Source organism: Vipera berus (genome assembly GCF_964194415.1).
Source record: "Vipera berus genome assembly, chromosome: 1".
Classification (NCBI taxonomy): Eukaryota; Metazoa; Chordata; class Lepidosauria; order Squamata; family Viperidae; genus Vipera; species Vipera berus.
In genome coordinates this window covers 297,535,993-297,561,556 of record NC_138202.1, presented here as the reverse complement: position 1 = coordinate 297,561,556, position 25,564 = coordinate 297,535,993, and the positions used below count along the sequence as shown (strand labels likewise).

The 25,564-nt window shown below is 41.2% G+C and overlaps 1 protein-coding gene across 1 annotated transcript in view; it reads left to right on the top strand.

Moving 5' to 3' along the window:
* The window catches only part of NFKBIE (NFKB inhibitor epsilon), a 37,926-nt gene extending 16,639 nt beyond the window's left edge, over window positions 1–21,287 (top strand). Inside the window, exons 2-6 of the mRNA XM_081325411.1 lie at window positions 11,684–11,786; window positions 13,785–14,013; window positions 14,130–14,218; window positions 15,773–16,021; window positions 18,159–21,287. Coding sequence (XP_081181537.1) covers window positions 11,684–11,786; window positions 13,785–14,013; window positions 14,130–14,218; window positions 15,773–16,021; window positions 18,159–18,233 — 745 coding nt within the window. The 3' untranslated portion in view covers window positions 18,234–21,287. The remainder of the gene's footprint in view (window positions 1–11,683; window positions 11,787–13,784; window positions 14,014–14,129; window positions 14,219–15,772; window positions 16,022–18,158) is intronic.
* The last annotated feature ends 4,277 nt before the right edge of the window (window positions 21,288–25,564 follow it).

Below are 25,564 nucleotides of genomic sequence, written 5' to 3'. Positions count from 1 at the left end.
TCTCCTTGCCAAGTTTAGGCTTAAACTGAAGAAAGTAGGGAAAAGCACTAGGCCACTCAGGTATGAATTAAATCATATCCCTGTTGAATATACAGTAGAGGTGACAAATAGATTTAAGGAATTAGATCTGATAGACAGAGTGCCTGAAGAACTATGGACAGAGGTTTGCAACATTGTACAACAGGTAGCAACCAAAACCATCCCAAAGAAAAAGAAATGCAAGAAAGCAAAATGGCTGTCTGAGGAAGCTTTGCAAATAGCTGAGGAAAGGAGGGAAGCGAAAGGCAAGGGAGAAAAAGAAAGATACACCCAATTGAATGCAGAATTCCAGAGAATAGCTAGAAGAGATAAGAATGCCTTCTTAAATGAACAGTGCAAAGAAATAGAAGAAAATAATAGAATAGGGAGGACCAGAGATCTTTTCAAGAAAATTGGAGAAATGAAGGGAACGTTTAATGCAAAAATGGGCATGATAAAGGACCAAAATGGCAGGGACCTAACAGAGGCAGAAGAGATTAAGAAGAGGTGGCAAAATTACACAGAAGAACTATACAAGAATGAGCTTAACGTCCCTGATAATCACAATGAGGTGGTCACTGACCTCGAGCCAGACATCCTAGAATGTGAAGTGAAGTGGGCCTTAGAAAAGCTGAGCAACAACAAAGCTAGTGGAAGTGACAGTATTCCAGCTGAGCTATTCAAAATCTTAAAAGACAATGCAGTAAAAGTGCTACACTCAATTTGCCAGCAAATTTGGAAAACTCAACAATGGCCACAGGATTGGAAAAGATCAGTTTACATTCCAATTCCAAAGAAAGGCAGTGCCAAAGAATGTTCAAACTATCGCACCATTGCACTCATTTCTCATGCTAGTAAAGTCATGCTTAAAATCCTACAAGCTAGACTTCAGCAGTATGTGGATCGAGAACTACCAGAAGTGCAGGCAGGATTTCGAAGAGGCAGAGGAACTAGAGATCAAATTGCCAACATACGCTGGATCATGGAGAAAGCTAGGGAGTTCCAGAAAAACATCTACTTCTGCTTCATTGACTATGCTAAAGCCTTTGATTGTGTGGATCATAACAAACTGTGGCAAGTTCTTAAAGAGATGGGAGTACCAGACCATCTTATTTGTCTCTTGAGAAACCTATATGCGGGTCAAGAAGCAACAGTGAGAACTGGACACAGAACCACTGATTGGTTCAAAATTGGGAAAGGAGTCCGGCAAGGCTGTATACTGTCGCCCTGCCTATTTAACTTATATGCAGAGCACATCATGAGAAAGGCAGGGCTAGATGAATCAAAAGTTGGAATTAAAATTGCCGGAAGAAATATCAACAACCTAAGATACGCAGATGATACCACTCTAATGGCAGAAAGTGAAGAAGAACTAAAGAGCCTCTTGTTGCAGGTGAAGAAGGAGAGTGCAAAACTTGGGTTGAAACTTAACATTAAGAAAACCAAGATCATGGCATCTGGCCCTCTCAATTCCTGGCAAATAGATGGGGAAGAAATGGAGGTAGTGACAGATTTTATTTTCCTGGGCTCCAAGATCACTGCAGATGGGGACTGTAGCCAAGAAATTAAAAGACGCTTGCTCCTGGGGAGGAAAGCCATGGCAAATCTAGACAGCACACTAAAAAGCAGAGATATCACCCTGTCAACAAAAGTGCGTATAGTCAAGGCTATGGTCTTCCCAGTTGCAATGTATGGCAGTGAAAGTTTAATTTAATTTAATTTAATTTAATAATATTTGTATACCGCCCTTCTCCCTGAGGACTCAGGGCGGTTCACAGGGCAGAATAAAATACTAAATACAAACGTTAAAAAGAGATTAAATAGTTGCCCATATTAAAACAGTTAAAATAGAATTCTAAAACACCAAGTTAAAAACTAAACCACCAAAAATAAAAAAACCCCACCAATCCCCATCAGGCTAGGCCGGCTTGTACAAACAGAAAGGTCTTGAGATCGCGACGAAAGGAGCGAAGATCGGGCGCCATCCGGAGCTCTACCGGTAGCTGGTTCCACAGCTCCGGAGCGCCCACAGAGAAGGATCTCCCCCTGGGGGCCACCAATCGACATTCTCTGATCGGTGGCACCCTGAGGAGACCCTCTCTGTGGGAACGCACAGGGCGCAGAGAGCTTGATGCCGGCAGCAGATGTTCCCTAAGGTACTCCGGCCCCATGCCATGGAGTGCTTTGAACACCGTTACCAGTACCTTGAATCTCACCCGGAAGACAACTGGCAACCAATGCAGCTCACGGAGCAGCGGTGTAACGTGGGAGTATCGGGAGACTCCCAACACAACTCTCGCGGCTGCATTCTGTACCAGTTGGAGCTTCCGGGTGGTCCTCAAGGGCAGCCCCATGTAGAGAGCGTTGCAGTAGTCCAGACGAGAGGACACGAGCGCATGAGTGACCGTGCACAAATCATCCCGGCTAAGATAGGGCCGCAACTGGCGCACCAGGCGAACCTGGGCGAAGGCCCCCCTAGTCACAGCTCCTACATGGTCTTCCAAGGTGAGCCGTGAATCTAGGAGGACTCCCAAGTTGCGAGCCCTATCTACGGGGGGTAATAGTTCACCCCCCATAGCCAGAGGTGGAATATCCGAATAAACCCGGGATGAAGGTATGCAAAGCCACTCAGTCTTGTCGGGGTTGAGTTGAAGTCTGTTCCTCCCCATCCAGACCCGAACCGCCTCCAGGCACCGGGACATCACGTTGAGGGCATCACTGGGGTGGTTTGGGGTCGAAAGGAAAAGTTGGGTATCATCAGCGTACTGATGATACCCAACTCCAAAGCCACGAATGATCTCACCCAGCGGTTTCATGTAGATGTTGAACAGGAGAGGCGAGAGGACCGACCCCTGAGGAACTCCACAAATGAGAGACCTCGCGGTCGACCTCTGCCCTCCTGCCAACACCGACTGCGAACGTCCCTGGAGATAGGAGGAGAACCACTGTAAAACTGTGCCTCCCACTCCCAGTCCCCTGAGACGCCGCAGCAAGATACCATGGTCGATGGTATCGAAAGCCGCCGAGAGGTCTAATAGGACTAGAACAGAGGAATATCCCCTGTCCCGAGCCCTCCAGAGATCATTCACCAGCGCGACCAATGCCGTCTCCGTGCTGTGCCCGGGCCTGAAACCCGATTGGTATGGGTCTAGATAATCCGCTTCATCCAGGACCAGAGGGAGCTGATGCGCCACCACACTCTCAACAACCTTCGCAAGAAAGCGAAGGTTGGAGACAGGACGAAAGTTGTTTAATACAGCTGGGTCCAAGGCAGGCTTCTTGAGGAGAGGCCTCACCACCGCCTCTTTCAAGACGGCGGGGAAGCTACCCTCACTCAGAGAAGCCGATATAACTGCCTGGAACCAGCTGCGTGTCCTCTCCCGGGCTGCATAGACCAGCCAGGAAGGGCACGGGTCCAATAAGCATGTGGTGGTGCTCAGCCTCCCCATGATCCTGTCCACTTCCTCCGGAGTCACAGAATCAAACTCCTCCCAGGTGATATCGACAAGACCGCCCGTGTCCTGATCGTCAGACTCTGCCCAGTCAGAGTCCAGACCGGTCCGAATCCGAGCGATTTTGTCCGACAGATGTTGGTTAAACTCCTCGGCACGACCCTGCAAGGGATCCTCCCTCACCTCCTGATTTAGGAGGGAGCGAGTCACCCTAAACAGGGCGGCCGGGCGATTATCTGCGGACGCGATAAGGGTGGCGAAGTGGTTGGACCATAAGAAAGGCTGAGCGCCAAAGAATTGAGGCCTTTGAACTGTGGTGCTGGAGAAGACTCCTGCGAGTCCCTTGGACCGCAAGGCGATCAAACCGGTCAGTCCTAGAGGAGATCAATCCTGACTGCTCTTTAGAAGGCCAGATCCTGAAGCTAAAACTCAAGTACTTTGGCCACCTAATGAGAAGGAAGGACTCACTGGAGAAGAGCCTAATGCTGGGAAAGATCAAGGGCAATAGAAGAAGGGGACGACAGAGAATGAGGTGGCTGGATGGAGTCACTGAAGCAGTAGGCGTGAGCTTAAATGGACTCCAGAAGATGGCAGAGGACAGGAAGGCCTGGAGGAATGTTGTCCATAGGGTCGCGATGGGTCGGACACGACTTCGCAGCTAACAACAACAACAACATGGGACTTGGAATCCAGCCTCAACTGAATTCCAGTCGCCTTTCATAAATTTGGAGGCTTGTATCTTTTCCGGCTTTTTGATCTCTGAGTGATAGCATTGTAGCTGATCTACTGAAAGCCTCTGGCAATTTATCGAAACTACAATGCCATCCGACTTTGCCTGTTTCATGTAGATGTTATTCTTGGATTCCATCAACACAGATTCCATGCCACTAGGCTAAGGAGATGGAAAGCGATGAGAAAATTTACATTAACAGCTTTGCATAGCGAATCCAGGTAGTAGAACTGGGCTCCTCTTCCACCTCTCATCTCACTCAGCCAATTTGGGAGGGCGGAATTACAGCTTCGACCTTGGCCTGGCAACTGGGTTATTCGGTAGCAGGTGTACAATCGCTAGTTCCTCTTTCTTCCCACTTCACAGTGTAATATCCAGGTCAAGGTCAAGTAAACAGCAGCTGAAGCTTCACTCCCACCCTTTCTTGCCTCATGATATGTTTGATCAGGGGCTTCCCACTTAGGCACCGGAACATTCCCACTCACTGTCTTAGTGTAAATGCACTTTAGTTTGCGGCTTTTCCGCAGATGCACTTATCCCATGCATTTTACTCAGGCAAAAAATGTCCTCTGTTTTGGATAGTAACTAGAGTTGTTTTCCTAGAGAAAAAAAGTATTTGAAATCAGATAATTGTGCATGTGAGATATTTATGTGCTTTAACAAAACATGTAATTTTTTGCTTTTGCAAATCAAAGAGAAAAGTGAGCAGCTGGGTATTGTCGCTGCTTTTCTAGCGTATTGGTGCAGAGTGTGGCCAGGTAAGCCATATTGGCTGCCCAAAGAAGAGCACATGTAGCATAATTGCTCTGCAAATTGCACTGGGCGCTGATTTGCTTCCAGGTCCAATTCATGGTGTTGGTTATTACCTATAAAAGCCTACATGGCATAGGGCCAGGCTTCCAATGGAAGAGACTTTGCCCTGTCGCATCAGCTCATATCATTTGATTAGGCAGGGAAGGTATGCTGCAGAACCCTTCAAAGTATTTTGACTAGCAGGGTCTAAGAAGAGACCCTTCTTTGCTGCTGCCCCTGCATTATGGAACATACTGCCCCCCCCCCCGAGGTGAGGCAGACCGTCACTCTCCTGGCCTTCTGCAAAGGGGCCAAAACTTGGCACTTCAGCCTTGCATGAGGGGCACACAACTCTGATTCTCTCAGAGAGAGAGAGAGAGAGAGAGAGAGAGAGAGAGAGAGAGAGAGAGAGAGAGAGAGAGAATGTCACTAGTGATAGTGACTTTCAAGGATGAAGAGTCTCCAAGGCCTAGTCTACTGATAGACTTAACTTCTTATAGTCTTAACTACGGTACTATAGCATCATATCGGCTTCTTCCTAAGCTGCTTCCCCTTTAAATCCCCCCAAACTTGCAATGGCTCAGTCTTCTTTTAAAATAGAGCTGGCTGGTCTTGCTAATTGAGTGGGCATGCTTGGAGAAGTCACAGAATCCTGTTTTTCTTGTATTGCTAAGCTTGACTCTGTCAGATAAAGGAGCCAGTGGTTAAAGTTCACTTCAAATTGCTTTGGAAATTCCCTGTTCTAATGGACCTTAGAAAAAAGTCACAGGAACCTTGTTTTTATTTAAGTCAAGTATAGCAAGATTATTATTTGCTTAAGAGTGAAAACTATCTAAAGGGAGGAATGGTTGGTGAAGACAATGAGACTTGCAGAAATGGCTTCTCTTTCATTAGAGAAGAGACAACATTTATCTTTACTGCTGACTGAAAACCCCTTATAGGCTTGTGCATGAAACAAGAAAATGAACTTATGGTTTATGGTTCAGATGATTAGGCAGAATAGATTATCAAAAGAAGAGAGTTATGTTATAATGATAGAGTAAGAGGTAAATGTATACCTATACTTTACAACTTCCATTAGTTAGAAGACCCAAAACAACTATTTAGTTTTTTCTTTCTTTTCTATTTTTCTTTCTTTCCTATTTTTCTTTCTTTCTTGCACTCTTTGATTTTTCTCTTTTCTTTCCCTTAGTTTATATTAGCTTTTACCTTACTTTAAAAAAACCTTAATAAAAAAGCTATCTTCTAGCTATCATCTAGCTGTCTGAAGAAACATCCATATCTAGTATGATTTTAGCTTTGAATTGGTTTGAGAATATTTTAATGCAAAGTACAGAGTCCTTTTTTTAGGGCTCCTTGAACTCCCTCCAACAGCACTGTTGGTATGATTACTGAAAACTGAAGATGCATTTTGTCTTACCATTGTAGGATGGGAGACATAAGTACACTTAAAATAGGCTTGGAGCAGTTAAACAAGAAAAGCAATGAACTAAAGTTTTCCTTCCCCTAAACCCCAGAAAACCCCAGCTTCAAGCATGTGCATAATTCAGCCCTGCTAACTTTGCATAATTGCTCTGTCCATTTCAGCCCTTACCTCCTCCTGAATAAGAATGTGCCCTCCCCAGTCACCCCTCTTCTGACTAATTTTGTTTCCTAGGCTGTTTTTAGCTCCAATGAAGTCTCTGATTGACACAATATTCTGCTCAGGTTATTAAAAATTCTTGGGTCAATTTTGTTCCTATTTTTCTGAAAAAGCTGCTCAGAGACATAGTTGAAAATGGGTTATTGCTGTTTAAAGAATTTGTTTCATATTAGTTTCCCCTCCATTTGTAGTTTTCCTTGGATAATATGATGGTGAACCAGTTCATTCCTGGCATGATAATAAGTCAGATCCCAAGACTTGAAGATAATTCGGAAAGATGAGTCCCCTTTCATGGAGATATATACTTATGTCATCTTTCCTCTGGTTCCAAAACCTGTTTTTTCCAAAACTTTGGTTTTGGAACTTCTTTTCTTTTTCTTTTCCAATAGACTGCCAAAGAAGACTGGACCCCCTCAAATTATATTTACTACTTGGACAAATAATAAATACATACAGTACAAGATTAAGAGATATAATAATTGTTCTTGGTCCTTCCCTCTCCACATCCCACTGTTACTTCCCTATTTAGCCCTACAATTCTGTGGTGAAGTCTCCTAAGTTGAGAGAATGAATGATCCCAAATCACCAGAAGACTTTATAACTACGAAGGGACTTGACCCTGAATCTTCCCAGCTCCAGTTAGAGCAACTTTATTTCAACCATTGCCTTCCTGTTTGCGGTGTCACTTCCACCCCTTTACTGCTTCTGCAATGAATAATAGTGATAAAAGTATAGTGTGATGTTGTAAACTACGGTATATCCCTAAGTCTATGCTGCATGTCATCCTGCTTTTCAGGTAAACAACAGATTAGAAAAAAGTGATCTTAAAACCAAGGACTTCTCTGGGAGAAGTGGGAGTCCATGCCATGACTGAAGAACAGGGAGAACAATGGCCAAGAAAGAGCCCAGATCAGATCCAGCCCAGATTCTTTCAAATATGTTGGACTATAATTACCATGCAGCATAGGAGAGGAATGCTGGCAGGGAATTCTGGCAGTTATTTGTCTATCTTCTGGAAAACTCCAGATTGAAGTGGACTCACTTAGCAATCCACAGAAGCTTCCCTTTTACTACCATATATGGGGTTTTTAAAAAATGTTCGTAACTAGTTTCCATTGATCATCTGCAGATACTGCTTTACATACACTTGAGAAGATCACTGCGGGGACTGGCAGAACAATCAGAATTGCCAACTTTTGGGTTGTTGTTTTTTTTTTAAAAAAACACCCTATTCTTGCACCCCAATCAAGAAACTGCCACAGAGCCATTAGTAAACAGCCCAACCAAGCAGCCTAGTCAGGGGAAACCCCAGAATATAAACCGACAGCAAACAGCACTCCTTACTAGCACTGATGATGTTACCCAGTTAGGGTAATGAAACGTCTGCAACAAAACAAGGAAGCTCACAGAGCACCAAGGACCCCTCATTTCAACCCTGAGCTACAAATATTCTCCTTCATTGGTACTATTCTTATTTTTATGCCTTTAACTCCAGGAAGGCCGTCCTGGAGAAATGTGCAGCTGCGTGGCAAACCTCACAAACTTCTGTGGCAAAAGACAGTAGCTATGCAAAACCAAAACCCAAACCATTGTCTGTGAAGGGAGGGTTTATTTTTCAATGCAGTCTTATAACTTTAGCACTGCCAAAGTAGATGCCACCGACAGAGCAAGGTTACCTTTCTGTTCCCCCCAGCAATTTGGGTCTGCTGGAAAAAGCAGCAGTGCATTCATTGGCTGCTTTTTGGCCTCCCTCCCCATCCTGTTGCTGAGGCAACTCTGTGGGCAAGGAAATTCCCCACACCATGTGACTTTGGGCTTCCCCCAGGCTGGTTGCCTGAACTGCAGCCGCTCTATTTATGGAGCAGAGCATTCATGCTTTTGTGCACAGCTCAAAAAAGAAAAGAAAAGAAAAGAAAAGAAAAGAAAAGAAAAGAAAAAGGCCATAATATGTCCACACAGGGGACTGTTTTAGATACTCGTGAGGCTGACCACCTTTCCTTTCCAGCAACTGCAAATATGGCCTCCCCTTGCTTCGATGGAAATCCCCCTTTTTTACATGCCTTGGACACCAAAGGGCTTAAAAATGTACAATAAAAATGAATCTTTGATTTTAAATACCCACCTGCAAGTGCACCGTGATCTTTGCAAAGTCGGTTAACTTCAGGGAAAAATGTTATATGAGCCAAATTAATATTAGTGTCCTTTTAAAAAAAAGATGATATACTGTATGCTAATATTGCATCTTGCACTGATTCTGAAATTATTTCTGGAGATAGGAAACAACTGTGATTTTTTTTTTAAAAAAAGAGCTTGTCCTGAAAACAGCAGTATTTTTTTAAAAAATAACAACTCATTATATTGTGCTTATTTACATACTTTAGTTAATATTTGGTATAACTTCTATACTAAAAAGATTACGAAGTTTTTCCCCCCTCCCTCTATACTTATATCTGATTAGGCAGTAATTTAGATCTGTTTCAGTTGACATTTATTATTTCTTCTGCTCGTAGCTAAATAGTTTCAAAAAACTGAAAATATTAGATATGACATAGATTTATTAGCCATATTAGGTTCTTCCGAATCTTGTGTAAGTCCCTCTCCAACAAGCCTTGTACAGTGTGCATCCTTATTTATTTTTTCATTTTCTTATTCAAATATCTATCTTCTAATCTGCAGCTGTTGTTCATGGGTTTTTTTTATTCTTTTAATAGCAACTTTATCAAATTGTGACAGGAGTTACATATTGCATATACAGGATTCAATTGAGTTTTCCTGAGTTCAGTTGCATGTTAACTATTAGAAAAGCATGTTTATAAAAGGACACTAGCATATAATATCTAGCATAAAATTATTAAAATGACCATTGGTACTGTATGCTAAGAAAATGAGCAGAATTGGCTTTAAATGGTAAAGTATGAGTGGATAGGCGGTGGTACAACTAACTAAAACCCACCTCCATCTGATTATAACTTCATCATGTGTACAACTAACATTTCTTTTTTCTCTGCTTGTCCTTTAGTAGTCTAAGCTTTTAAACCAGAGGATGGCAAACTTTTTCTATACAATAAAGCAGAGGTCCCCAACCTTTTGGGGACTGGCAACCCATTCCATGGAGAGAGGTTTTTCCGTGCATCGGAGGGGGTGTGGTTTCATGTACTGCCTACATCCGTCAGATGGGGCTTTGCTTGTTTGTGCGGCCTGGTTGCTGGCATGCTGTGGACTGGTGCTGGTCCACGGACTGGGGACCCCTGCAATAAAGGACCAGGTCTTGTCCCTCCTCTCCCTCTGCAGGCACAGTTGGCAGGTTTGTAGACCATGGAGCACAGTAGCCATTGGATGGCACTGGCCTACAAGCAAGGAAGCTGCTGATAGACTACAACCAGGCACCCTGTGCCCCTTCCCTTCAACCCGAAGGAGCTTGACAGAATCAGAAACAGGAAGAGGACTGGATTTGGCCCATCGGATGTAGTTTGCTGACCCCTGCTTTAAACTGATTTAACGTTCCTGATGTATTAGGGAAAGGAGGAAAAAATAAACTTTGATTTAGATAGATAGATAGACAGACAGCCTTTTTACCATATAGGAAGATGGAGAAAGCAGTTTGGAGAGGTATAGTGGCCAACTCTCTGGAATGCAATCTCTAGATAACAGAATGAAGCATCTGTACCTAGGGACAATTGAGTTTCCTCTGTGCCAAGTGTTTAAGATAGAATACTACAGCAACCATCATTTCCCCTTAATACACTGATATCCTTGATGAAGATGTAACATTTGCTACTGCCTTTGTCATCTGCCCTTCTCTGGGTAATCATGATGGAGTGGGGAAGCCAGAGTTCCTGTAAAGTTTTGGAATCCAGCCTTGCTGTTTTGACTGAGACTTATTCCCTGCTCAGCTATTTTACAATAACTAAGTACTGTATTGTAGATGAGTTTATACCACCACTTCTTCTCTTGCCCTTTCTCATTGAACAAGAGCTAGATGTTACTTGTAAGGCAGTTGAAAAAATTTGAGTCCTTTCCATGCATGCCTTAAAACAATCCAGGGCTATAACCATTTTGTAGTTTCTTTTTTTTAAAAAAAAAGTTTCTGTTTTTCTACGGTATTTTGGGGAAGGCTGAAATTTTCTTTTGCATTTTTCTGGGTTGCATTTTTATTGCTAGTCATGATAAAGGGTGGTAGTAGAACAGCTGACTTCTATTATACCTCTTTCATCACTCTGAAGTCTCCTGGCTGGCTGCTCAATCAATTTCCCAATCTGAAGAAGAGGCACATTTCTGTTAAAATGTAATTACCAAACAGTAATCAGAAAAGCTACAGATCACTGTAAAGACAATTTACTATGAAGGATCAGACACTCAAAAATACCCCTTAGCCATATTGTTATTCAGTAAGTGCAAGAATACCAATATTCACTGACAGAACTTTTACTAAACGTTTTTTTCTCCTTTGAAATGAAATTCCCTTTTCCATGAAATTGAATGAGATCTAATTGAAAGAATGAAAGAACCTTTCTGCATGGCATTACTTAATTTTTGCTGCCTGTCTTTGAACCAGAAGGATCTCACCCTCCCCACCCTCTCTCTCTGTACCGTATGTGTGCTTTAAAAGCAAACAGATATTTGGCTTGCAGTTTAGGATTGAATATTGAGGGCCCTGTATTTATTTCTTGGCATTTTCTATTAAGTTGTTGGGACAGTTCTTGAGAATGTGTGCCTCACTTTTTGATGGATTACTATGCATTTATAGATATCTGTCTCTTCTTCCTAGAGCTCCCCAGAAAAATGAATGGCTGACACCTTGCAAACAGTAAACCTCTTTTGCTGTGTAAAGTACATCTTGGCTTGTGAAATGGTGTAATGTGGAAATTGTTACACTGCACATGCATAGGTCTGACTCAATTTTCCAATAAGCAAGACAGCTAATTTACTTCTAAGAGCTAAACGTAAACCAGCAACTGGGGCTTTGCTATGTAGGAATGTTTTCTCTGCTTGAAGGGAAGTCATTCTTTATTTTTACAGGTTGGCATGACTAATCTTTTTCCTTCTCAGGTTACTGCACCTGGCAATCATCCACTGTATGCCATCTATCACATTCTGCTGCATTGCCCAAATGCCCGTGGAGGTTTTGGAATTCCAGAATGATTTGTTCCAAGTAGGTGGTAAGAGACATGAAGAAAGATCAGGGCTCCTTCTGTTCTAGATGGAAGAGAGCAAGTTGCAGGGTGGTAATATATATGCTGCCCTGTAAACCGCCCTGAGTCCTTCGTGAATAGGGCGGTATAGAAAACTAATTAAATAAATAAATTAAATAAATAATAATCTAAGGCTGGAAGTTAAAGTTATTTTGATGATAAATAAATAAATATTTTTGTCTATACTCTAAAGGTGTTTTAAACATAAAGATCTATTCCACTTAACTGTAACACTCTTTGAAAATTTTGTTCTATTATTTCTTATGCCAAAAGGTTTGTAACACTCAGAGGTTAATGGTCTCCTTCACATAAAAAAAAGCATTCTACTGTTTTGATTGTTTTAACATGCTTTTAGTATTTTGATTATGGTATGTTTTTTGAATTGTAAGCCACCCAAAGTCATTGGGGAAATAAACCTACCTAGTCATTGGGAAACTGAAGTAAAGTAAAGGTAAAGGTAAAAGTAAAAAAAAAGTAAAGTAAAATAACACAACAAGCAGGACTGCAGGATTAAAACTCAGGTCTAATTAAGGAGAGAAAATCCAGATGAGTACTGGGATGAGAATACTGCTTTGTAGGAGTCAAAAAACCCGACTTGATGGCACACAATCAGTCAACAAAATATACAAAGGTGTCTTCATCAGCAAAACAATGTAAGACAGAATTGAAAGCTTGTATAGGCCCTTCGTTTTCCTCCAGAATTAATAATAAATCAATTAATAAATGTTTTCACCAGGATACTCCAAATTATTTAACCTATATTATTTAAGCTTGCGTAGCTCCTTATTTTTTGCCTTATTTTTCCTCTTGAAATAGAATATCTAAATCCCAAAAACAGGTGGCTGAGTCATAATCTGAATTTTATGATTTCTTAAATAGTTAATAACCCCTTTGTTAAGGATGATCATTATTATTTGAGCTATACTGACCACTGACCATTTGATAAATAAATTTTAGAACCAGTGCTAAATCTCACAGTTTCCTTTATTAATCCATCTATGAATTGCTCATCTTGATTTCTAGTATTATACAAGTGTCATATTTATTTTAACAAGGAATATAAAATACATTGTAAACACACAGATTCCAAGTTTCTTTAAATAACACAAGAAATGACTTTACAAGTCTGACGCATCTGCTAACCTCTCATGTGCTGACAATTACAATAGCACATCAATGTAGAATAATTTAGTATGTAAACAGAACCAAAAATTATAAAGAAAATCTCTTTTAGAACCCTGACACTTCCAAAATAACCTTGATCATCAGTGTCCTTCTTTGCCTCATATTACAGTAGATAATAAGTTTTATTGTGATTTTTGTTTTTTAAAAAACACAGAACACTAAAGATCTATCAGCCTTCATTATTTGGCTATTTAAAAGATTCTTATTCTGAATAGATTTTTCTGAATTTTGCTAACCACAGGAAGGAATAAAGAATCAATTATGAATATGGATACCTTCTAATCACTGGGTATTATATTAAGGGCCAACCTCTGGATTTAGAGGATTGTCTAGGCCAGAGTTCCCAACCTTTCTACCTTTGTGGGCCGGCAGAGGCGGGGGTGGGGGGGGGGAAAGAGGGAATGGTTCTGCGCAAGTGGTGGGCAAGCATGCGCACGCAGCTCCATTTGCATGAGTGCATCTGTATCTGCTTCTCAAGCAAATGGAGTGTGCACACGAACGTTTATCCACCACTTCTGTGGCCCAGTTTTGAATGATTCAAGGCCTGGTATTGGGCCACAGCCCAGGGGTTGGGAACCCCGGGCCTAGGCATTGTCCATCTTATTTTCAAGATCCTAAACCTTGCATCGCTGCTGAATTTTACATTTTTTGTGATGCAGTTAAAATCCATGTGAATCCAAGTTTGTTTATTGGATTTGTATGCATACCTGCCTTGCCTCTCCATGCCTCTCCAGCCCACATTCCTCTTTTTTTTTTCTTTTTGCTATTTGCAGACTCCGCTTCACTTGTCTGTGTATTTGGAGCAGTTCGAAGTGGTGGAAGCGCTCATTCTGAAAGGGGTGAACACGGCACTGCAGGACCGCAATGGGAACACTGCTCTGCACTTGGCCTGTGAGCAGCAGAGTCTGGAATGTGTTGAGCTGTTGCTGCCTTTGAAGAAATCAGTTTCTGATATGCAGACTAGAAAAAGTCTACAAGATCTGCAGCTTCAGAACTGGCAAGGTAAAGGAGAGTGCAGAGTGATCACATTGGGTCTGATGAGTGCTAAAAGTAAGCGCTTAAATGCTTCACTGTAACAAGTTTCTTGAGCTGTTTGGGTTTTATTTTATTTACTCCAGGCTTATCGTGTCTTCACATCAGCACCTTGAAAGGTAACCTTCACTTGATGGCATTGCTGGTGCAGAATGGAGCTGACGTTAATGTGCAGGTAAGTTAGGAACATCTAGCAGAGCTCCATCTCTCATGTGCTGTATATCAATTCTGAAATTTTTTTTACTGAGTGGAAAATTCTGCATGCTGGCAGAATTTAAAATCTGGCTTTGTAAGAAGCATTGAGATGGCTAATACTAAATATGTAGAGAGTGCGACTGAAAAGGTGGAAGAGGGGATAGAGAAAGGCTAATTCACCTATGTGATAGCCTGTTTGATATAGTGGATAAAGTATCAGGCTAGAAATTGGGAAACCATGAGTTCTAGTTTTGCCTTGGGCACAAAACCAGCTGGGTGATTTGGGGCCAGTCACGTCTTTCTCCCAGCTCTAGAAAGGAGTCAATGGCAAACTATTTCTGAAAATCCTTGCCAATTAAATTGCACTGAGAATTGGACACAACTGAATAAAAGGTTAAAAAAGAGCTTTAACATTGCCTATCTTCTCTTTCTTTGCTTTGTGCAAATGAAATAGGATAACTTTTCAACTTACAGGATAAAACCTTCTTTAGAGTGAAATTTGGATTTAGTTAGTGATTACATGCCATCCACAGAAGATTGATTTTAGAAAGCTAAACAGGGTCAAATCAGGATAGGTGGTTGGCTGGCTGTGGAGATGACTGGGAAGCAAACAAACAAATCAACAACAACAAAAAAAGCATCCTGGAATAAAGCAATAACAAATCAATTCTGCATTGCTGCTAACCAAACGACACTCAGGTGATCATAGTCACCAGGAGTCAAATTCAATTCCAAGGAGTCATGATCATTTCAGAATTATGTACAATCCTGATTACTTCCTATTGGATGGGTGTGCAAATAGGAGTTCAGTGGAGCCTCCTGATTCAGTTTTTGCATCCCCAGGAAGAGAATGCCTGACTTAGTTTTGACTTAGGAACTGCTATGCCACTGTGATCCCTACCATAGGCTCTTCTAGCTTTGAGCAATTTGCTTGAATCTCAGGTGCACCATGGCCCAGAAAGGAACTTTCAACTTTTCCTATTTTGCTAGAATCTCTCAGTTGCACCATGGCCCAGAAAGGAACTTTCTCTTATTTTGTTTGGAGCTGATTTTCACTGTTGTCTTTTGTCAGAGCATGCACAGTCTTATTGCACTGAGGTAACCCAGGAGTAAATACAGTAAGCAATGGTCTGTATTAAATGGCGGTTTATATTACACTATCTACAAATATGCACTAGAAACAAGATACATACACTTGGTCATTCAGCAAACTCCAATACACAGCAATTACAGCAGGGAACGGACAAGAGAGAAAGACACCAACAAGGCCATCCCTTTTATACTCAAGCTCTTAAAGGGATACAGACTCCTGCTGAGTCATTCCTAACATTGCATCATTCATCTCACATTATACAAGCTGGTTAGCTTCTAAATCATTACCTTGACATCTTTTTTACTCAAAGACCAAGAAGTGGCAGGCTTTTGCAGTAGGAAATCTAGGTTTCTTACTGTGTCTACCCAGAAAGGGACATTCTTTGGAATTTTGCTCATGAGATCTCGTGAAATAACTGACTCCCCCATCTCTTGCTCTCAGGATGGCACAAGTGGAAAGACACCCCTACATCTGGCAGTGGAGAATCATGATGAGATGGCTGTGAGACAACTCCTGCGATTGGGGGCCCAGGTGGATTCACAGATGTACAATGGCTGCACCCCACTGCACCTGGCTGTGGGCAGGAACGATGCTGCCATTGCTGCAATCCTCTGCCATTCGGGAGCAGATACCTTATTGCGGAATATGGAAAATGAGACAGCTCAAGATCTGGCAGATGGCAATGATGATGTGAGTGTTTCTCCTGGAATGACTTGCAATAGATTCAAGTAATCTGAGCCGGGTATAGAATAAGAGGGAACATCATTTTGAGAGTCTGGAAGCCAACTTCAGTCTATCCACTTTCTAGTAGGCAAGAAGCCATCCACAACATGGAGTATTTAAATATTTGGCCTGTTGAAAGGGAGGTTAAGAATTGGAAAGGGGAACTGGTCATTTTTTTAGAATGTAATTTTGAGGCTGAAGGGCTTAAGAGCAGGGGCTAGTACCACCCGAGAGGCTTTTCATTCCTCCACTAAACACCAACACCGAGGCCAAAAAAAAATGGAAAGATGAAAAATGTCAATTTTGAGTTGTATTTGAATGGTTTTCAGAGCAGAAATAGAAGCAGTATCCTTTGTAGAAGTTTCCCAGTCCCAATGTTAATTGCAAAACTTTTCACCTTTAGAATGTGACCATTTTGCTACAGAATTTCATCAGGACACTCTCAGGGTGCTGGGAAGCTAATTGTAGCTGTGGGTTGCCTACTCCCGATCTGAAAGTAAGGCAGATATACCAGTTGTGTTGTGTAGTTCTTACGTTTTAGCACATGATGTTTAGCAAAGAGGCAAGAATTGGGAGTTCTGGTAACAGCAGTTGTCTCTTGTTTCCATGATCCTCTTTGTATCTTTGATTTGCCAAGTTGCAGTTCACATCTATCTGATCTTAATCTTAAAGGCTACGTGCAGGGAGGAGCTGCTAAACTTGCTAGTCTGCCTCTGGGGTTGCCACTGCTTTGCCATCATGGCAGCTTCTTTCAGTTCTAAGCAATGACATAGGGCAGGATAAGCAGATGTCATCAATTAAGCTGCAGTGAATCAGGGTGGTAACTGATGTTCTTCCTACATCAGGAAGATGAGGATCTAAGCAAAGCAGAGCTCCGTGTAGGACAAAATGAGTACCAGATTTTACTCTGAAGCCGAATAGTGTTTGTCTTCATTATTAATAAACAGGCAATTGATAGAAATGGAAGTCAAAGGTCACTGGGCTCCCTTAGCCTACTGTCATGGCTGCAAACATTGACACCTACATATGCAGATTCATGCTGTGAAGCCCAACCCAGTGCAGAGATGAGGGCCACTCTGGGGTCTTCTAAGAGAAAATGGTTAGAGTTCTGCATTGTACTTAAGAGAGTGGATTCCTGTCACTTCCCTGTCACTTTAGCTATTTGCTGTCATATTGTCTGACTTACCTCAGCTCCTAGGTAGTTTTGTAAAATAAAACATTAAAGCCTGATCTCCTTTAGGAAAGAAAGGATATCAATGCCTAATGTCTGATGTTCTTGACATCTTAGAACAGGGGTCTTCAAACTTAGCAACTTTAAGTCTTCTGGACTTCCAACTCGCAGAATTCCTCAGCCACGCTGGCTGAGGAATTCTGGGAGTTGAAGTCCACAAGTCTTAAAAGTTGCCAAGTTTGAAGACCCCTGTCTTAGAAAAATATTATTATTCTTTAATAAATAATAAAACTCATGGTCTTGATGTGGAGGAAGTTGCTAGATTATCATAAAAATATTTTTTTTAAAAAAATAGTATATTTTTATACATTAGGATACAGTTCAAACTAGTGTCCTGGTCACATGTCTTATTTAATATCTGCCCCAAATTAACGACTGATTTTTCAGGCTCTGTTGTGGCCATAAGTTGAAGACTACCTGACTACCTATAGATGAATTTAGCCTTGTTTGGGAAAGCTTTGGGTGTTCAGATAGGTGATCTGTTCAGAGGTGTTTTCTTTCAGGAATATGTTTGTCCCCAAAACACATAGAAAGGGATCATATGTAGTAAATTTCCTGTGAATATCCTGCTCTTCATAGGAAAAATATCACAAATTATCTTCCTGCATAATGGGTAGAAAGGCTTAACCGCAGAATTCATTGCTCTGTCTGACCACACTAGATGGCTGACAATCTTTGCAAGCTGTTTGTGCTTTGTGTTTCTGTCCCTCAATGAAGTCATGATTAATTATGCACTGTCAAGTTATAGAGTCAATGTCGACTCTTAGCGACCACAAGGATGAGTTTTCTCCGTGTTAAAATGGCAATACTAGCTCTTTTGTACACGACCTTCTTGACCGGTAATCGTTATCATTATTTGGCTTTTGTTGACAGATCCTTACGCTTTTGCCTTTTGATGACCTGAAGATCTCCGGAAAGCCTGTGATGTGCTCCAGCCGAACATCCTAACATCTAAAGGGGAAAGTTAACCTTGTGAGGAGGATAACATTGCTGCTGGAGGCTGGCAGTGGCACAGCAGGCCACCAATGAATCATTCTCTTTTGTTGTAATGTGAGCCTTGGGACAACCACAGCCTTTTTTTGAGACTATGGAGCCAGTGTGAGAAAGGAAAACTCCTTTGTATGTTTTGACTTTAAATGCTGAATGAGAATGTGGAAATGCTGCCTCTTTGAAGGGACACAAGCTTTGGATAAATTGGTACAATTCTTGTTCTCTCTTCCTGGTTTATCTAAATTTGGAGAAATTCTTTAAGAATTGCATTACACATCATATTGTGAATAGATATTTCAGATTTCACTCTTTTTCCTTTTCTTCAGTTGCAGTGTCTAGACACCAAATTGCCCCACATCTCCCTTTAGCTCTGATTTTGCCTCCCATGGAGGCAGGACAGAGTTGTCAGGACCAGAATGTTGTGTTGTTTCAGCTGGCAGCCTCTGGGATTGACAAAACATGAAAACTAAGCTCATAGGGTCAAGTAGAGTCTTAATCACTTTTGCCTTGGAATAATTGATGTTCTCAGGGCGAGAGCAAAGGTCAATTACTGTTCTACTCAATTTGCTAGTACTGCTGTAAAGGGAAGTGCCAACTTCTTAGATTATTTAGGTAGCTTTATGCTGGACACTTGACCTTGCACTTTGAAACTGAGTTCAACTTATTGAGTCATGAGGGTCTGCCACCCTTCCTTAGGGACTGAAAGTTCCCATTCTCCACGTTCCTTTTGAACATAAGCTGCAAAAGAGATGTTAATGAGTGGCATTTGGGCATTTTTTCCCCAGTTTTAATTGATGGGAGAAGCATTTATCATAAATTGGAATTGTTTCCCATATTCTAAAGCTTTGCATTTAGTTGTCTTCAGTTTATGACTGGATACGCTTGCATCAAGCCATAGGTGCTTAAGATTTCCTTTACATTTTAAATAGGCAGGTAAGGTATTACTATCATGAAAGGACATGCAGAACCACTGTGGGTTAGAAAGCCATGACCTGTCAAATCTAAGCATTTGTTGGGAGACAGCACTGCCCTTGCTGATTGTGGTCTCCAATCTGATAACACTTTACATAGATCATGCCATTAGTGAGAAAATCGTTGGGGGTTGTCAGATCGAAGAAATAGAGTTTCTAATATAGAAACTTTAATCTGGAGCAGGGAAATTCCCAGTTCCCTCCCTCCTTCTGTTTGCTACTTGGGAGTGGCTGTCTGTAACTGTGGCAAATCCTGGATGGCGCAATGAACTGGGATGTCCCAGGGAGAGGCTTTGGGTTTTCCTTTTTTCCAGAGGAGAAACTATTTCCAAAAAGAAATGGCAGTTTTACAAAAGATTTTCTACCAAAGAGGTCCTTGATTTTTTTTTATTTAAAAAGTTTTACAATACATTTTATTTTTAACAAACAAAACACAACCCCACCCCACCCCCTTCCCACTCCCACTTGATTTTTATATCCTTTTCTAACTTTACAGCCTTTCTTCTTGCTTTTTTTCCCAGTCATTTTTTTTCCATTTTCACTTTTGTTTCTCAATGACAAAATAAAGTTCTTAAAGTGAATAAGTATCCTGCTTTTATGTGTTGGTTTCTAGATGCATTTGGTTTTGTTTTTTTCCCCACTTTTGCTTTTTTCAGTGACAAAATAAGGTTCTTAAAGTGAATAAATATCCTGCTTTTATGTGTTGGTCTAGATGCATTTTCATCATGTAATATATTCTCTATCTGGGACAAGTCTTTCAGCTGGAATTGCAAGGAAAAGTACAAGTCAGATTTAAACCACAGTGTATGAAGAATTCCCCCCCCCCTATGAATTTGAGGGTCAGCTGGACTGGTGAAGAGAAAGTATTGCAACATAAATAAAACTGTTTTTCAGATAGGGCTCTGTAAGTTGCTTAGATCTAAGATATGCTACCATCTTGTGGTTGATTGTAATGGTAGCTTCCTTTTGTGCTTGTCTCCCAACCACAAGTTGCAAGATTATACGTATACTATAAATGCATTTCAGTCAAAATATTCTGCTGTCTCAATGGATCTCTGCAGCTTTGTATGAGTAAAACAGACAAAATTAGAATGTTTGAGGAAATTAAAATCTAGATCTCTCTGTAAATGCTAACGGTTTAATCCTCTGGATGAAGCAGCAGTTCAACCTGTCCTTATAGTGAGTAAACCTATATCCACAGAAATTAACATCACTGTGCATTTTGTGATCTAAGAGTAAATGACAGCTTATACACTGTATAGCTTCCTTGCCTGACCCAATGAAAAGAACTGTGTTCAGGAATGCCCAAAAGATAGATTGAATTCTACTGATAATCTCTAGATATTTGGTGATAAATGGACAGGGAGCAAATGCTGGTACAGTGGTTAAGGCATTGGGCTAGAACCTGGGAGACTGTAAGTTCTAGTCCAGCCTTGGGTACTAAGCCAGCTGGATGACCTTGAGCTGGTCACTTTCTTTCAGCTCTAGGAAGGAGCCGAAGGAGCAAACCATTTCTGAAAAACCTTGCCAAAAAATCTGCAAGGATTTGTCCAGGCAGGGACAAATGTACTCGGGAGAGACTGTGTTCCTTATCTTATAAATTAAGTTATAACTTGTGGCATGGGACAGGGCTATTTGCAGAACCCCTCTCCCTGGTTGTTTCCTTCCTTTCTGTAGGATCTGAAACTCAAAGCATGCTCCAAGGCCATCAAATAGGGTGTAGGAAGCCTGCCATTTTGGTGTAGCACCTGCCCTTTAAACTCTATTCCCCCCACTCTTTTCAAGAATAGATTGGCTTCAACCCTGCCAGCCTTTCACAAAGCACTGAACACCTGAATGTGCTGTAAGGCAGAGTACAAATGTTAGATGGCCTGTGAAATCAGGTATTATTGTGATGTTAAGTACTTATAGGATTGATTCTTGGTCACCAGTGTAGAGGTTTCTTGTGTTTTGTTGATATTGGGGTGATTTTTTAAATATTATTTTAATGTATTATTATCCAGCATCTGATCTGTGAGAAGGACAGCCATATATATTGATTTAATAAATTAATTAATATCTTCTTGCCTGTGCCTTTATTTTGCATGACTGTTCTGGCTTGTAGACTCCTGAGGTCAACTTAAAAACAAATTATATCCTGCAAACCTGGATTTTGCCACTTGTGACTTGGAAGTTTTTTTACTTGGCTTTTTTTTAAAAAAAAATCACAACTTTTTTGAAGATGAAGTAGCATCAATAAATAATTCAGGGATGTAAATATTGTTTCTGATTTTTACATTTTTACATTCTCCATATGACCTTATTTACAGCATTAGTTCATCTGAAAAATAGCTACTTGGTAAAGATAGCTAAACTCAAAGAGTCAGCATTAATGACTCAGGGGAGAGAAATAATAAGTAGAGTACTGCAGCTACCTAAATTTCACTTAAATGTAGGAAAGAATGGCATGAGAGTAAGATCTGTACAACAATGGAATAGCTGTGGAGTTTCCATCTCTGGAAATTTATAAGAGGAGACTAATAGCTACCTCTCATTGATGATTTAATTGATTTTCTAGCATAATGCAGAAAGTTAGACTACATGATCCTTGTAGCATGCTTCACTCACAGCAATGCATTTTGCAGGACATTTTCTCTATATTTTCCACAGCCCTATTATGCCACCATATAAACCACTTTTATACTGCATTTTCTATTTGTTCCATTTGTTAGAAAGATATGTACCAGTAGCACAATCCACATTATATGGTAGCAGTCTCCAATTAATGATAATAAGAGATACCTAAGCAAACCAAGATTTCAAAAATCTTACTAACTGCATATTCTTGGTAAAGAGGTAAATCTCTCTGCTACATTTGAAGATCTTTGGTGTAATCTGACTCTGGGTGACTGCGACCTTTCATCCTGCACACCAAACTGGAGGTGGAATATATAATAACCTACTCATTTTGGGAAATTCTTTCAGCCTCCACATAAGCATATTAGTAGAATGTCACTGCAAACATTTAGATTCCATTGTGACTCCCAAGAGATTGCCCACATCTTATATCAGAAACAGCCCACACATTTTCACATGCCTACACATCATTTTCTGGAAGAGGAGACACACATCACTCTTTAACAGTAAGAACAGAAAAGTTCTTTTGTCCACCCATAGCCACAATAAAATATGTTCTTTCATGCATCCCAATAGCTCTTCTGCAGGTAATTGCTGGGGAAATCAACAGTCAGCTACTATTAAGTAGAGATTGAGATCCCACACATTTTGTTTTGACCATTATAATGCAGTATCAATTTAATTATGCATATAATGACAGCCAGAGAAGGCTGATAGATACAGAGACCAGCTTTTTTTACAATGAATTCTTCCTGTATGGTTTAATTTACATTATTAGGTAGTATATGCCATTTATAAGATACTGAAAGCTTTGATAAATTTCAACAATTGATTGGCTTAGGCAGTGATCTGAAGATTGATTTAGGTACTAAATTTTCTCATACTTAAATATAAAATTCATTAGTGCAAAAATGACCTAAAGTATAACGTTAAAAACATCCATTGCATTTAATCATGAAATATGGTCAGAATAGTTCTTTATCTGGAAAAGAAAACCTTCAGTGATGCTTTTATCCTCATGGTCTTGATTTAACACTTGGTTTATATTCTGCCTTTCCTATGATATTTTGTTCATGGTGCACATTCAAGTCACATGGCTTCTGTATCTAGTACTGTTCAGCCAGCTAGGGAAGATCGTGTAGAAAAAAGATCAGAATAAAAAGAAAAATCTGCTGTCTGACAGGAGGGGGAATGGAGACACACACACCGATGGATCTTACCAACTCCCTATTTGTAGCCCGCTGTCAAAATGGATGAATGTTGACCATGCAATTTTGGACTGTTTTTAGAATTAAGGGAAGGTAATGATGGGAACAGTAACAATTTATCTCTTAAAGCAGGGATCTTCAAACTCAGCCCTTTTATGACTCATGGACTTCAACTCCCAGAATTCCACAGCCAGCGTGCCTCGTGAGGCATTCTGGGAGTTGAAGTCCATGAGTCATAAAAGGGCCGAGTTTGAAGACCCCTATCTTAAAGGTTTCCCATTCTCGTTCCCACCCATAACTTTCATAAAACATGATGAACTATTTCAGCTACATTTATTTGTAGTGCTCTTGCTCATCACCTGAAGCTTCCTGCAGGCCACAGTATACCAGGGTCTTAGTTGTGACTCCCAGCTGTTCAGGTATTGCCCACTCCTGCTACAGTCTGACATGTAACAGGACCACTGCCTTCTGTATTCTCTCTTAACTAAGGCCAGTCAGGTTAGAAGCCTATAAGCAAGCTAGTAACTGCTGCCCCTGATCAAAGCAACATTACTTGGCCATCTACAGCTTATTCAACTGAAAGAGAATCCAGTGTGGTAATGAAAATATTCAATTTCCCTGGGTTCAACAGGAGCCCCTGTTAGATGTTAGATCCTAGTACCCGATAACTGGTAATGAGGAAATTGTTGAAGGTGAAAGAAGAGAGTTCAGTATTGAAAAACTATGTCCACAGGCAATGCCAAATCACCATAGAAAACAACTTAATACATCTTATCTTCCCAGGCTTTGCAGCCATGAAATAAAGAGACATTTGTTACTTGGGGAAAAACAAAACTGTAACAAATTTAGACCAATTGCACTGACACAGAAAGATACATATTATCAAGGCCATGTTTTTTTCAGTTGTAACATGGCTGTGAAAGTAGTTTTATTTTTTTATTTTTATTTTTATTTTAATCCCATTTATATCCCGCCCTTCTCCGAAGACTCAGGGCGGCTTACAAGCTTAGCAGTAGCCTTCATTCTATGTATATGCCTGCTTATTAGGGCTTTTGCCCCCCCCCCAAGCGGCATTATTACAAAGTCAGCTTAATTGCCCCCAACAATCTGGGTCCTCATTTTACCTACCTCGGAAGGATGGGAGGCTGAGTCAACCTTGAGCCTGGTGGGACTCGAACCTGCACTAATTGCAGGCAGCTGGTGTTACTTAAGGAGGCATTAGCCCACTGCTCCACCAAGGCTCTTAAGAAAGCTAAACACAAAAAAGCATTGCTTAGTTTTGGAAAAAGTATAGCTTGGAACAAATTGTTCAGTGTAACGTGAAGTAAAATCAGACTGCTCACTGGGAGCACCCTAAAAATGAAGCTTTATTTTGGACACATAATGAGAAGCCAGGAATAAGTGAAGAAGACCTGATGCTATAGGTATTTGCCGTGAGAAGAGAGGGCAAAGAATTGAATGTGATGTAAACTTTGCCCTTTACGTGGTTATCTGTGACATTGCCATGCAAGTAGGAAAGGGTGTGATATCCTAAACTATGTTCTGACATTTTGGCTTCCTTGTAGTTAGGAAAGGATGGTTATGCCTGACTTTGGAAAATCAAAGACATTTTTATTTTTATTTTTTAAAGGGAGACAGAAGAGTAACTACAGTAATCAGACATTCTCATTGAAGACACAAGCATAGGTTTACAGGAGCTCAGAAATACAATTATTGACCTACAGTAGAGACCTGGTAAAATAGATGCTTACTGGCCACCAGAGAGAGTCTGGAGCTCTCTATTGCTTAGTCAGGCTAAGCAGAATCAGAGTATTGTATAGCAATAGCACTTCAATTTCTTCTGGGGGAGAAAAAAAAGCAAGCGAAGGCCATAGCTATGCCAAATTAATAGTGCATTTACTCTCACTGGTATCAGAAATGCTAAATATGAAACCAAATGAATTTAGGAGGCATAGAGGCAGACTGAACAGCAGAACCTCTCTGGCTACTGGGTGCAAAAGTCAACCGGCCTTTCAAATCTGGTCGGGCGACGTTGTTTTCGCTCGCCGTCTTGTCATCTCGGACTTGGCCGTTTGTGGGCATCCTTGCAGGGGTCTTCAAACTCGGCCCTTTTATGACTCGTGGACTTCAACTCCCAGAATTCCTCAGCCAGGCATGCTGGCTGAGGAATTCTGGGAGTTGAAGTCCACGAGTCATAAAAGGGCCGAGTTTGAAGACCTCTGGAACAAAGCAACTCTTGCTTCTTGCAAAGCGAGCACTCGGGGGGGGGGGGGAAGAAAGAGACCTTGATTGGAAATGCCCCCCCCCCCTCGAGTCGTACCGTAAAATGGAAACGCTCCGCTCCTGCTCGGGGGCCGCCTGTTCACTTTCCGTCCCAGTCGTGCCCGGCTTTCCATCATCCGCTCGCGGGGCTCCTTCCCCTTCGGGAACCGGGTCCCTTGCTGGGGCCTCCGGACGGTAGGTGGCGCTGTGGGGGGAGGGGCTCTTGAGGCGC